General features: G+C 31.7%; 1 protein-coding gene across 5 annotated transcripts in view; it reads left to right on the top strand.

The window, feature by feature from the left end:
• Positions 1 to 15,376, top strand: part of sns (nephrin adhesion molecule sticks and stones) — a 515,450-nt gene that overhangs the window by 336,919 nt on the left and 163,155 nt on the right. For 2 of the 5 annotated variants that reach the window (XR_012722648.1, XM_075309651.1), the window contains exons 16-17: positions 2,458 to 2,624; positions 3,215 to 3,406. Coding sequence is in view for 4 of the 5 variants with exons in the window: in XM_075309651.1 (XP_075165766.1) it covers positions 2,458 to 2,624; positions 3,215 to 3,406 (359 nt within the window). In the remaining variant the exon portion in view is untranslated. Of the gene's footprint in view, positions 1 to 2,457; positions 2,625 to 3,214; positions 3,407 to 6,428; positions 6,579 to 15,376 lie in introns of all 5 variants that reach the window. The other 3 variants (XM_075309654.1, XM_075309652.1, XM_075309653.1) reach the window with 3 other exon arrangements.

The following is a 15,376-nucleotide window of genomic DNA, read 5'->3' on the forward strand; positions in this document are numbered from 1 at the left end:
TGGCCAGTACATCAAAAAAGCTCTATTTCTTTTGGCTTCTTTACGTAAATAATTCATCCGATAATTTATAATTGAAATTGAATACACAGTGAGCATCAAAATAAAATATACATAAGAATTTGTTTTAAAATTATTCTATATATCAGTATTTATATCTTCGAATTTATTACTCATGATTTGGTTTAGCTATAGAGTCTCTACATAAACTTAAAAACAAAAATGAAAAATTCAACACTACCAAACTGTTAATTAAAACAAACCCTTTGTACAGTTTATTTTGACGCTCACTGTATCTTGAGAATGACAGTATCAATCACCAACGTCAATTCAATTCAAAGATTATGATCTTCACTTAAGGATATTGATACTGAGCCAACGATTGAGCTTCTTTATAATTCATTTTTCAGCAACCGATCTTAAATCTACATTAAAAATTTTGCAAATATTTTGGCCCTTCCTCAAAGATTTTGGTATTAATTCCGAGCCAAAGATGTGGCTTCCCGCCAAAACAAAGCGTCTCAAAAAAAGTAATGAAAATGTTCTTTTTTGATTCGGAAGTGGTGCAAAATTGACGCAGAAGCGATGAATTTAACATGGGCTTGTCATAGGACGGAAGTCCTCCATTGATCCGAATTAAATTTTTGGATGTAAATTAAAAAATTCTGTAATATTTTATCGAATAAATTATTTTTATGTTTTTTTTTTTATAATTTTTAATGGATTCTAACATTTGTCTGAAACGTTTGAACTCAAATATTTTCAAAAATTCACAATTTTTTCAAATTATATTTAGTTGACAAAATTTAAATTCTTAGTAAAAATTTATGAATTCTTTAACCAATTTGAAACAAAACATGCTAAAATTACTCATTAGAAATATTAAAAAAACGTTTTATAAAAAATTGAATGAAAAGAACTTCCTGTATAGTTAAAATAAAGAACACCATTGGGAGTACATCTTCTGGAAGTGCTTTAAAGTCGTGTCTTTGGAAGAACTTCCAATATTTTTTGCTGGGTTCTTAAAAACAAAAACATTTTTTGGGAGCTGTCTTAATTCTAGGCTCTATAAACTAAAAATTTGGATACAAATCTCATTTACCGATTTGTTATTCTTTATTTATTTATTAGCAATGTTAATCGTATACTGGTACAAATAAATATCAGTCAAAAATATTGGAGCAAATATTGGAGTTATAAATTTAAAGAAAACATTTTTAAAGCTAACGTTATGAGAAAGTTCATATTATTAAAATATCTTCACTACAAAAAAAAAAAACCCATATCATTCAATTTGTGTAAATTATGTGTCCTAACATTTAGGTTCCATAACCTTTCATATATATTTTTGAGTGTCCGTTCTATAATATTAAAATTAGAATAAATATGTCATTTTCTGAATTAACCATATCTCTTTACGATGTAATATTGTCAACGATATTTACCATCATACAAATGTTCGTTTAAAAATATAAATTTTAATACTCTTAAAAAAAATTATTTTCTTAATTAAAAAACAGTCAAGGATGCAAAGTCCTCAAAATAATTATTAGCCTTTCTTTAAAGCTTTTTTTATCGCTAAGTCAAAGATTTAACATAAAGATAAATTATTTAATTAAAAAATATTTATATTTACATTACAGAATATTGGACTACTTTGAAAGGCTCACGTCTTTTATAGAAATACGCGAATTTCAAAGTTGAGTGTCCTAAATATAAAAAAAAAAAAAACAATTTACAACAAAGATTATAAATTTCATTTCAAATTTCTTTAGTGAAAAGTAAAGAAATCAGTAAATTTAGTGTCATAGAATTAAGGATACCTAATATTTGGTATTAGGACAATATTTCTTCAGTGTAATTGTATCGATTTTTTTGTTTGGTTCAAACCAAATTACATCAGAGCTTTATGACATAAACCTGCAGTAGGATGAGCAATGCTATATATGATCCTTATTAAGGCTTATTAAATTTTTATATGTATGTTACATTAATTTTCTCATTTATATTAATGCTGCAGGGAATAAAATATTCTCCCTCGCAATTGAAACTTTCTGTCTCCTATTTCCTTTTGATTTGTGTTCTAATCCGAGTTGTTTAGTTTTTGGGATAATTGAAAGCATATGGGACAAAAGTTTTACGAACACACATAATCCCACAAATTAGGATTTGTTTTTAATTCAAAATGAAGTTGTGAGAAGCCTAATTACCCACCATCCAGAAATCCAATTCACCCACATGTGCCCCACATATGTTGACAATAAACGGTCAACTCCAAATTTGACAAAGACATCAACGTCGTAATTACGCTAGAGTAGAGGACTAAATTTTCATAACTGCACCTAATGTGAAAAATTTGCTTTGTTTTCTCTTATCTTATCTCTGAATTTTTATGTTTTTTTCCTTTTGTGCGTGTCGTTTTCCCTCCAACAATTATATGGCAAAAACCAACAACTACAGAGAGGCAAACCGGGAGCAATACAAGTACATCGATGGTTTGCCCAACAGCCATAAACTGACCATAAACGGACTTCGCATGAATACCCTCTATCTATTCTCGGTTATGGCGTACAACGATTTGGGTGAGAGTAAATACTTGCCCGACCTACAAAAGGCCCACACCAAAGGTAAGTTCTGACACATACACATACGCTAGGGGCAATTGTCCCAACCCACAACAGCAGGATTTAAGGGAACAAGCGTGGACACTCACACTGAGATGTGGATATCAAAACAAGGCAAAGTGCACAAATTAGCCACATCGTCCAGGCTAAATTGGTGGTTCAAAAATGTCCTGGTATGGCAAAAGGACATTGATTTATTGGGCGCGTCATCTGCATTTTACGAGTTTACGAGTAGGTGGAACATAGCAACGCCCAAGGCGACTATCTGCCTTCGGATGGAGAGTGCATTCTAGCTGGAAGACCCGCCATCCAACAGTTAAAAGTTCATTTAATATAATCAACACAAACTAGGACCTGGGAACGATGAGCCAGTTGGCTCACTGGCAAATCACTTCTACACATACATTGACACATATACGCATATACATAAAATAATTTTCTATGAGTTCTATGTGTACTTCTTCTATAAGCATATTCATCTCCTTGTTGATCCTTTGCGTGTGTGTGTTTCTCTTTTTTTTTAATTTTGTCTTTTATGCTGCATTTGCGTTGGGGTTACGTTACTCTGGTGAATTTTTAATAATGCCTCTCAGAAGCACCGCCACCTTCACAGCCGGCTTCATCGTTGGGCGGTGGACCACCCACAACCAGTGCCACACCGTTAGGTGGAACCTCAGGCTTACTGCTACTGGTTGGTGTAGCATCTGGCATAACAATTGTGGCTCTGAACATCCTCGTCATAGGCTGCTGCCTGCATAAACGCAATCAAAAACGTCTCAAACGAGGTACTGTATAAATGTCCTGGATGAATCCCTATGTGTCCATAATGTTTCTAACAATAGTCCATGTACAACATGCCCTATGTGTATATATATATATATAGCTTTGCTCGTTTTCGTCCATACAACAGGGAGTTTATATATTTTTATTCCTCTTCTTCTGCTTGTTTTTCTTTTATTCACCATCAAAAATCGTGTAGTCTGTGTAACTTCCTTCCGCTTATTTGATGATTTCTCCTTCGTTGTGTTTTTTTTCTCATTTTATTTTGACGTTTTTAATAGAGAACATTTCATTTTGCTGTAATCCTTATTTTGTTTTCTCAACTTAATTTTATTTTCCATCGTTCTTTATTTCTTGGGAGTTTCTATTGGTAAATTTTCCTTTTTCCGACTCCATGATGCTGGTTTGATGATCGAAATGAAAGGGATATATATGACTCCATAAAGTCATCATAGCATAAACACGTGATGTGCGCCTTAAAATTTGGCCTATCTTGTTGGGCCTGTTATCCTCACAGCATCAATAGTAGCAGTACCGGTGAAAATTATAACAGCATGATTTATGTAACATGAAATTGAAATTGGGATTTTCACGACAGTATGCATGCAAAGGTCCCAGGGATTGTGAGATGGGATTTCTGTTGATATCCTAATTTAGGAAATTTTCACCTCGATCGTATTCCAATTTCTTGTAAATCGTAAAATCGGTTCCAAATTCACACATTCAGCGGATTAACAATGAAGTTTAAGTTCACGGCATGGCAACGCAAACCAGATGATGAATTTTAGTTTGCTTACAGAGTAGTTTTGGTAACCCACAAATTTATCAAAAACATTCCTGTGTAGAATTAATCTTCAAATACAGTGTTTCAAAATTGTTGGTTTTGCCATAAATAAATTTCGGACGTGGGTTTTAATAATACTAATTCCCTCTTAAGTAACATATATTGTTTAAATACCATTTTGTGTTTGGCACATATTTTATTTATTTATTAAAATCTTTATTATAATTACAAATTATAATAAATATATAACAAAAAAGGCAATTAGCAACTTAGCAAAAACAATAAGTCATTCACTATTGAATGCGCGGACTAAAATACAAACGATTTCAATTTGTTCAGAATTTGCCAAAAATTATTGCGTTGACTAAACTACAAGTGTAGCTTAACCAACAGAGGAAAAGAATGTTTGTCAAATGTATTTGGGCTGCAAGATGGTTGGATGGACGCACGTTTCCAACCATCCTGCAGTCTATAGGGCTTTGCCCAAATAAATTTGACAAACATTATTTTGCTCTGCTGATTAAGCTACACTTGTATTTCGGTCAATTCATGGTTTTAAGCTGAAATCAAAAACAACAGTAATGATTGAAGAATAAACCAACAATAACAAAACGAAACGAATGATATTTATTCATATTTTTTATAATAATTGAAAATATAAAAAAAGAAATATCACCAAAATATTTCCAATTAAATTATTGATTGAAGTTGAAATCCTAAGCACTTAAAAAATTAATTGACACAATTTACCTTTTAATCAAATTTAATGAACATTGTAATTAAATAATGAAATACAGTCGAAGTTCGATTTAACGAATAACCTATTTAGCGAAAATCCAATTTAACGAACGTCCAAATTCTTAACATTGAGTATTCTAAATAACGAACGGTTGATTAAAATTTACGTTCGATTTAACGAATTTTTCTAAATAACGAAAGGGCCTGACAATATATCCTTCGTAAAACCAAGCTTCGAGTGTATATCAAAAATTTAGTATGACTTGAAACAAATTTGTTCGCGAATAATTAGTTTCTATATACATATTCTTCATTGGTTCAATAAAGAAAAATCCAATTTTAATTATATTTGGAAAATTCGTAAGAATGTAGAAATTCCTCTAAAATTTATTAAAATAGTTATGAATAAAAATATGAATAATTGAGTTGATTGCCTTAATTGAAAACAAAGAACAATAATTTTTCAATCAATCCTTTTACCAAATCTGAATAAAATATACAATAATGATTAAAAACAATAATTAATTTTTGGATTAGAGTTAAATACATATCCAATATATCACCTGATTTGCCAAAAAATATTCTGATATTCATATATCTGTTTAAAATGCAGCACGACCACCATTAATTTAGTATTCTTAGTATAGATCATATATAGACAGCAAACTTTAGGCATTTCATTTTCTAAAGAAAAGATATATAACAAAATCTTTCGGTCATTAGAAAATACAATTTTATACAATGAAATTCGAATTATTTTTTCATAGAAAAATTATTTTTGTGATTCAATCACGAAACTAATCAATCCAAGTATTTTTCTAAATAGAATCGCTTCAATCTCGAAGATGATGGTTGATTGGGATAAATAATATTTAGATTAAAAAGGTGAAATATTTCAATCATTGACCGAATATATTTTTTATTTTGCTTAAATTTGATTAACTGTAAATATTTTTGTGATTTTTTCTGTGAAGTTTCGAAGGACATAAAAATTTGGCCAACGATATATTTTCAGTAATATGAAGAAACCATTTTAATCAACAAAAAATGTTCGAGTATAGTACAAAACATTGAACAAAAAATTCGTTATATAACGATAATTTCTTAATATTCAAAAATTCACTCCATGGCTAAACTTCCATTAATTTCTTTAATATTACGAAATTAATAATGACCCCCCCACCCTAGTGGTTCATAATTTTGATTTGTGCACTTTTATTTCAATACTTTCATCTTTGCCTGTGCTAATGGTTTATAGCCATAGTCCTTTGATTGCTGAAAATCACATTCTCAGTGTGAATGTGAGGAGATGTTAAAATTTCGATTTCTTCTCAAAACGCATTTACTCACCATTTGATTTCGGTTCATTTTTATATAAATTTTCTTTTCTTTTCTTTTATTATTTTATTTTTAATTTTTTTTATCACCTCATTCTACATCAACCATTGTGGGTGGCTCTGATTTTGACCCTTGTGTGTGTGCCTGGTGTTATGGAATCCCTACAGAAGGCCTAGACTTGCTACCAGCTGAATTAACTGAAAATACAAATGCACCAAATCTGGTTATAATTGGCATTTCGCTGGCAGCTTTTGGCTTTCTTTTGGTTAATGCTGCCCTAGTAGGCTGGTTTTTCGTCCATCAAAGGCGCAAAAAAGGTTTGTCTTTTTTCATTTGATTTTTTTTTGCATTTCATTTCCATTTTTATGATGGTGCTTTCTTTTGTTGGTATTTATCATTTGGTTATTTATTAGTTTAAGACTTGGTATTTTTTTCGTTTTTTTTCTTATTTTTGTGATTATAATTGCTTGGTAGAGAAAATTTCATTTCTTTTAAATATAAATATATGTATGTATGTATGTACAATATAATTCTATTTCGTAATTTATATATAATAATTATGTTTTAGTGCTAATATAGCACTAAAAGTGGGTCACTTAATTAGTTTTGCTTAAACCAATTAAAAAGCTCAATGGAAGCATCTAACAAAACTAATTAGAAGATAACACAGAAAGGTAAGTGAATAACTTCATCGCAACTAACATTACTGGTCATTAACCATCTTGAGTAAATTCAATTTCTAAAAATAGTTTTATTTATGGGATGGTTTTTGATTTATAAATGCAACAAGTGTATTTTTTTGAGAATTTCCTGAAGAGATAAAGAAGAGTAAGTTGTTGCTGCTGTGTAATTATTTTTGCACATAAATGTTCAAAAATAGTTTATATAATTTTTTTAGGGCAAGTTGTAATGAATGCCTGCCAAATCATATTTTTCAATCCACCAAAAATAAGGAACATGTGCAGGGCGGCTGATATATTATGCAACAAAGTAAAGAGCTATATTTTTTTTAATTTTATTTGTCAAAAGCAAACATTGTAGGAAATAATTTTAGAACCAGTTTAGATTTGTTCGAAGTGGATACCGTTGGTATGAATTGTGGCCTTTAAACGGCCAACAAAGCCATCACATGCTATGGCCAAAATTTTTTTTTGTCAGCCCAGGGGTTCAATATTATCTTTTGGAAATTGCTCCACAATATTAGGCCCTTGTGTTGACGCCACGGTCAATGCATTCGAGCGAAGTGGCCATTACGGCGACCCACACCATAACCATCGATGCCACTTGAGTTCTGGTGGCCAATCGAAGTTGTACATTTTTCACGAGCTGTTTTCTACCACTGCGCCGTGAATGTCGATTAAATATGGCCTTCACATTTCGGATCAATTCTACCGTTGTTACCTCTTTTTTCGTCCACTTTTAAGACGCGATGCAACACTGCCAGCATAACGGTAAGGAGTAAACACTTAGCGCGATTTCAATTAAAGTTGATGAGCTAAATGCTAAGACAATATAATATAAGAGAAACAAACTGTAATAAATGAGTTAAGAGAAAACTTAAATGTTTCCACCTCATGCAAACATAAAACGCATTCAACGCATCAGGAACAACAAAAACAAAAATTTATTTTGTTTTCAATAATAAAAAATGCAATAATTCATAAATTAACAACGATTTTTTTAATATTAGGACTAATATAAAATAATACTTGATTGTAGTAACCAGGGCTGTGGAGTCCGACACCGGCGAAACTAAATTTGAAAAACACTTCATATCTTTGTAACTAAAGAAATATTTCGACAAATTATATTCCATTAGGGTTTTCAATCGAACAACGAAAAACGAAGTACTATATTTCAGGCCATTCAAGGTGTATTTATACGGGTGAAATTTCATGGTGATGTAAAAATTAGAATACAGGTGAAATTTCACGGTGATGTAAAAATTAGGTTTGACTAGAATATGGGCTGAATTGGTCAATTGAATTGTCCATTTTTAACATGTTAAAATATCGATTTTTGACCCTATATATACTCTTGATAAAGGTACAATTTTAAGGCAATATAACATTAGAACCTAACGTTCTGAATTTTTGGCAGCCATGTCGAGTTCGAAGATAGGTCATTCTAAAATTTTCATAAGATTTTTCAGAGATTTTAAATTTAGAGTTACTTGAGATGCATAAACAAATGCGGAATTTTCACGTCGGCCCAGATTTTGAGATAGCCCTACATAATTACTTGAGAAATATACACCCGATGTCTTTGGAATTAAACCACTGCCGGTCTTTTGGGAGAAAGTTTGTATCATCAAGGCCACTCGAAATTCTTTACATTAGATTAATTCTTTACATTAAATCGATGTTTCACAATTTTATTTCTATAGAAACAATATTCGTAAATGTCCAACTATTCCTGTCATATATTGTATGTTAGTTGTTATTTAAAATTCCGCCCGTCCTAATTTTTGACAGTTTATGTTTGTTTTATATATCCGACATATTAATTTTTTAACATGTAAACATTTTATCTGATTTTGATTTTATTATTTTTCTTTTTTATGTAAATTTATTTTTTATAAAATGCCTATATAGACCAATACCAGGATTATACTTCTAAAACTTCTGGAAACCTTAATTATTTATTGTTGTTTGAAATTTTGTGTTTTTATAAATACATATTCTGGAGATTGTTGTTATCTACCAATATTTTGATGTGGTCTCTATATAGTCTTGTGTCGTATTTTAATTTATTGGCCTGAAATTAAAATGTAATGCTATGGTTTGTCGTCGAGTCATATCAACATTTAAAATTAGAGTTCTTTTGGACATATAAACACATATGGCAAAATAGAATACTTATATCGGTCTATTTTTGGAACCTTAAAAATACAAATGGAATACTGTTAAAATGAGATTTTGGTACACCGCCAGGTGTCGACTCCGGAGTCGGAGTCGAGGCTAATAAGAAATGCTGGAGTCGGAGTCGAGCAAAATTGACTCGACTCCACAGCCCTGGTAGTAACGCTATCTGTGTGGCCGACCGGAGAAATTTCCTCTGATGCTAGATCTCTCCAAAATTTCTCCCTAATAATTTGCATTTAAATAAACGGTATGTTTCTATGTATTACAAACTTATTATTATACTATTAATCGTGTGGTGTAGATGGCCTTTGTGGAATATGTATCATATGCCGACTTGGTATTTTTCACCAATCCTCTTTCCAAATTGCGTTTTTTTTTTCAAATTTTTCTATTTAACTTCTTGTGTTTTTTTTTTTTTGGAACCTGTTCCTCTACCTTGTCTACCAATACGTCATTTTAAATGGTTTGTAGTAGAAACACGTATGTCTATTAAATTGTGGATTAGCACAAAAGTTGTGAGAATTTTATTTTCCATTGAGCTTGCGAGACATTTATGCAAGAATCGTAGGAGCAAATAAACCATTGCTCATTGCAATATGCATGAGTGAGTATATTAACCCAAAAATGTTATCGTATTTTTGGAGAATATAAAACTTTCAACAAATCACTAACTTTATTAGAAACTTTTTGAAATACTCAAAAATTTATGAACCCCGAAAAACAAAACACGCACCATTTCAAAGTATAACCAACCAAGTACCTACATATGCTAATATATCAAGGTACATACACAGGAAAAAATTCTTGTCTTTAATGAGAATTATTGTTGTTTGCTTATCAAAAAGTTTAAGAGACCAAAAATTATACCAATATGATTGCACTTCACAGAATAAGACATTAGTATAATCATCCACCATCATCTACAAAAATTTTTGAAAACTTAAATCTTCATGGACTCTTCATGAATTCTTCATGGACTATGTAGGCGCATATTCCCATTTCCATTTTAGCTTTTTGTATCCTTCATCATAGGATAACGCATCGAAATATTGGTCGCAGACCCCTTAAAGTATTCTTAATCGAAGGGAGGAAATTCTAAGTCGATCTAGTTATGTCAGTCCGTCCGTCTGACAAAAATAAGCTAACTTCCAAACTATGCAAAATATCGGCTTAAAATTGGGTTTCATGTAGGTCGGATGCTATTGCAAATGGGCCATATCAAATCACTTTTAGATGTAGCCTCGATACAAACCGATCTGGAGTAGGGTTTCAAAAACTCGGTTTTCGGTTTATTCGAAAATCTAATTTTTTAAAAACCAGTTTTCTGTTTTTTTGCTCAAAACCGGTTAAGCGGACTTTAGTGGGTTTATAGTTTTTAATGCCCATTTAATTAAAAAAACAAGAATAAGCAATTCATTGTTATAAATCGAACGTTTTACAACAAACTAAGGATAAATTCTTGCTGTACCTCCAATGTGATAAAAAAAAAAAAATAATGTAAATGTGCTCTTTCCAAGTGAGATTTTCTACGAATAAAACACTATACGTCTTCAGTGCGAATTTTCAGACAAAATTGACACATTTCTTATAAATGTCAATAGTTTTTTTAAGCTTGATCGTATTCTAATAAATCTGGGGTTATTTGCTTTCAATGAAAAGGATTTACGTTTGATTAAAATTTCGTTCCAGAGGAAAGTGTTTTTGTTTTTTTTTTTTTTGTGAGAGACGCACAATTTATCTCTTCAGTTTTATAGAAGAATCCCAAAACATTCTATTTAGTCAAGTCATTTTATAAGTAGTCAGTTGTTTCTCATCTTCAGTACCTCTTTACAAAAAGCTCGACTTTCGGATGAAACATATGACAAATTTGATTGAAATATCATTTCAATACAGCAAAAGATTTTTTTTTTACTATCCGGTTTCGGTTTGTCTAATTGAAATCGTACCCCCCGATGTCAGTATATTGCCCTCTAACTACCTATTATTATTGATTTTTTATGGAGAGATAAAATTGTGGTCCAAAATCAATCAACTGTCTTCCACTCCATTGTGGACCACATAACAACATACACTCAAACAAAAGTGAGCCCTATAACATATTTCACTAAAGCCGATTTAATTCAATTTTAGTTCATGGAATTGAAGTTTATGTTTTAAGAAAGTTTCTATGACTTTAATAGTTTTTTGCCTACGTTAGCTAAATTAACTAAAACAGAGGAAGTTTTTACACCAACAAAATAGTTCAAAATTCCTTAAAATTTGTAAATTTACCAATAATGCCCCCATCTTGAACTTCGTATGGCACTTTAATTTGACGAAAATTATTTACCTATTTTTGTGAAGTAACCATGACATCTGCGTTTGTAACACAGTTTAGTTAAAATTTTCTATAATTATGTTAATCTAATTTTTCTAAAATTAACTAAAATTTTCTTTCCTGGTGGGTTCACTGTTTTTTTTTTTCAGTGGACGTAGTTAAAGGGCATATACGGACATAGTTTTTGTATATTTCAAGCCAAATGAGGTTACGAATTTTTATTTTTTAATTAAATTATCTTAGGAGTACAATATAAGACGAGTTCTCAATTTTCTTTCGAAACAAAAATTGTTATGCCATATATTCCTAGTAAAATCTACTAATATACGTAAGGAGAAAAAAATTTGTATTTTTTCTGACTTTTTTATATCCGTAGTTGTCTACTAGTTATCTACTGTAGTTGCCACGAAGAGTCTATTTCTAATTTTATGTCCTCGAAAACAAATTTTGCTCTTGAGTATATAAACACAAAGATAATTTCATTAAAGTGGTGAGAAATGTGTGTATTTAGCCACAAGTGAATTCATAGGAACACGAAAGTGTTCGCTATACTTAAGAAATTGTGACATTTATTTAATGCTACGAAGCATTTTCTATCAGTGTAAATATTTGATTTTTTCTAACACGCACTTGGGAAGTTTTCATTCTCCTCCGCTCTTTATGAAAGTGTGTGTGTGTGTTGGTATTTTCTTATTTTTCTTAGTATTTTAGTTTCCACTGCTATGATCCGGAAATTAAATATCCTTCACTATATAAAGTGGACAAACAAAATACAACTATGCAACAACAAGACTCGAAAAGTTACACTCACCAATGCAAACATGCTCCTTGAATGGGAGAATATGAGAAAAATTCAAACAACACCAGCGAACTATTTCACAACACACATTTACACTACACCACACCACACACACTCTCGCATATGGAATGGTAGAGATTTCGTTATTTACGCACACTAATGTATTTATTTGGCAGAGGAATCTTCATTTACATTGTACCCTATCATTGCTCCCATTACCTTGCACTTTGCATCGTTGCGGTTCCCTTGTCAGGAAGGCTGGAAGACCATCATATTGATTTCTTACTGCTCCATTAATAATAGAGTCAGTCAGTCGGTTGGTATGTCGGTTTGTTAGAAACGACGTCAGCAAAAATATGGCAAAACTAAATACTTACGGCCCTTAGTTCATGTGTCCAAAGCGGTTGTTTCTGTGGTTGTTATTTCAACATCAAGTCCTGGTATTTTACGGCAGCAGTGGTGGTAAATGCAATCCCAAAGACAAGCAAGTCGTTTTCTAAAGAATTATAAGGATGAGACGCCTTTTATTCGTATTGGTCCTATGTTGGGGGCGCGTGGTAATTTCTATAGTTGTTGGATCTTTGTTCTTCTGTTTCATTTCATCGGTTTGTTTGTCTGCTTCTGTCCTTTACGGGTGAGTTGTTGATATTTACAATAGAAAATAGTTTTATCTCCCTTAGAGTCCAAGCAGGATTACCACGGCATCAGAACCAAAGCTGTGATGAAGACAGTAGTTTAGTTCCAAAAAGCGATTAAGTCAGAGAGTATATACATGTTTTGTAATTGGCATCTCTCATAACACAAGTGAATATCGCACTGTGATATTTCATATGATTTTGACCTAGATCCTGGGGAAGAAAATGTCTAACACGACGAGAGTTAACAAACTAAACCTTTTTTATTAAAAATTAAATTTTCGCTGTATATAAGAGCTCATCAGTAAAATTTGGTCAGAAAATTCTTCTTCGGCCAAATCAAATATAACTTGCGAGTTCTCAAATATTCAAGAAATCTATTCGAAAGGATGATCTGCACAAGTGGTAAAGATCTCCATATTTTAGATTTCAAGGAAATGTTTGGACTTGGTCACTGCAGCTATAGCGAAAACCGTAGAGTATGGTTTCCATACGTTCTATAGAATTACTTAAATATTTGTTTTTGTAGCTATAGACTTCAAATAAATAGACAAGTACATAGTTATAATGCTCGACCAGGCCGAATTTTATGTACGCTCCATGAATTGCGTATGTTACAAAGTTCTACTGAAGAACATTGATTTCTAAATTGACGAGAAAGGCAGATTAAATGCCTATAATTGTGAACCGATATGGTTCATGGTAATTAGAGAGTCAGATTTCAGACGGATCGGATGAAATCTGGGAATCGGTCTATTTTTTGAATGGTTATTACAAAGTATATACTAACATCACGTACCAAAATTCAACGGGATGGACGGTAATGTGCACATCCAACAAGCTTTGGAAATTTCTCCAAGGGGCTCCGGAGGTAAAATCTTTGAATAGGTTCATATAGGGGCTATATATAATTATAGACTGATATGGGCCAGTTTTTGGATGGTTTTTAGAGAGTGTCATGAGGGATCGGTTTGTTTGGGGCTATATCAAAACGTGGCCCGATATTGCCCATTTTCAAATATCAAATATCAAGTTCGTAGCTTGTTTCGTTCGGAAGTGACAGTGATTATCGTACGGGCGTACAGACATCGCTGGATTTACTCAGAATTGTGCCACCACCCAAAATAGGATATGATATCATATATTTCGATGTATTACAAACGCAATGACAAAGTTAGTGTACAAAAAAATATAAAAAAAGAAACCTTTTCATGGACCATGCACTTTTTTGTGACAATTCAATTTGTTTTTACATTTTGGAGCAAAATCTGTATTTTTATCTTATGCGCTTAGAAATAATTAAGATTATCACATTGCCACAAATTCCATGTAAATTTCTTGTGTGATCATTTAAATGTTCGTTCTTTTTTTTTAAATCGAACTTTGATTTTGGCCAAAATGAACTAATCGATAACGATGAAGAAACAGTACCTTCCACTGAGTTTTAGGGTTCTTCACGTATTTACAGTAGATAATGGATATAAGAAAGTTGGTCTTGAATATGTGTGTTTTGTTATACACAATTACTGTTAATAAGAAAATAGTTTCTTAAGTGTATACATAAATTAGAAAATATCATGAAATTCGATTTAAGAAAGAAAATTCATAATCTTATTGTATAGTTTTAAAATATTTAAAAATATTAAAACCGCTTATAACATCATTCTGCCGTAAAATAAAAAACCTCACATTTATATTCTTCACAGGGTGCTTTGGTTAGGTTAGGTTAAAGTGGCAGCCCGATTAAGATTCAGGCTCACTTAGACTATTCAGTCCATTGTGATACCACATTAACTAAAAGTACCTATTACATATGGACACTTATAGTTTTAACCGCTGAACCTTCTCGATTATTTTTCTTCGTTGAACCAACCAGATTGTTCCAAAAACATTAGCAGACTGCTTAAGACTGCACAAGGTGCTTAATTGCATTATTCTTTTTTTTTCGGGAAACGATCTATATAGAATCTTTACCAAAAATTTCTGTATGATTGTTACAACTGACAAACTAAAAACTGACGTTTTTAACACGATTTAAGTGTAAAAATTTCAACTGTCCTCTAGTGTAAAAATTTCAACTACCCACATTATATACCAATCGCGAAAATATAATCTATTAAATTGACCTAGGCTGGACGTCCACACAATATAAATCAAAATAGGTATTTCATGAAAAGCCAAGTTTCGTCATTATTTTTGTTTTGTATTTGTAGACATACCACTGTCTTTCATACAAATTTTTTTGTGAATAGGAAGATATTTCTGAGGACTAACGGCAGAAAAATCCTAAAAACAAATGAAGCAAATTAAAAATTGAAAAAAGAGCTCATGTGACAATACTGCTTAGTGTAAATAACGTCCCCGAATGGAACGTTGGTTACATGAAAAAGCGAAAAAGCTGGACATTGTTAACGACACTGGAATGTGAGTTAAAAAAACGGTGGCGGACAACCATCCCAGGTCCTGCTGCTACCTGCAATACTATACTCCAAATGGATAT

The sequence above is a fragment of the Haematobia irritans genome, chromosome 5, assembly GCF_050003625.1.
Source record: "Haematobia irritans isolate KBUSLIRL chromosome 5, ASM5000362v1, whole genome shotgun sequence".
Taxonomy (NCBI): domain Eukaryota; kingdom Metazoa; phylum Arthropoda; class Insecta; order Diptera; family Muscidae; genus Haematobia; species Haematobia irritans.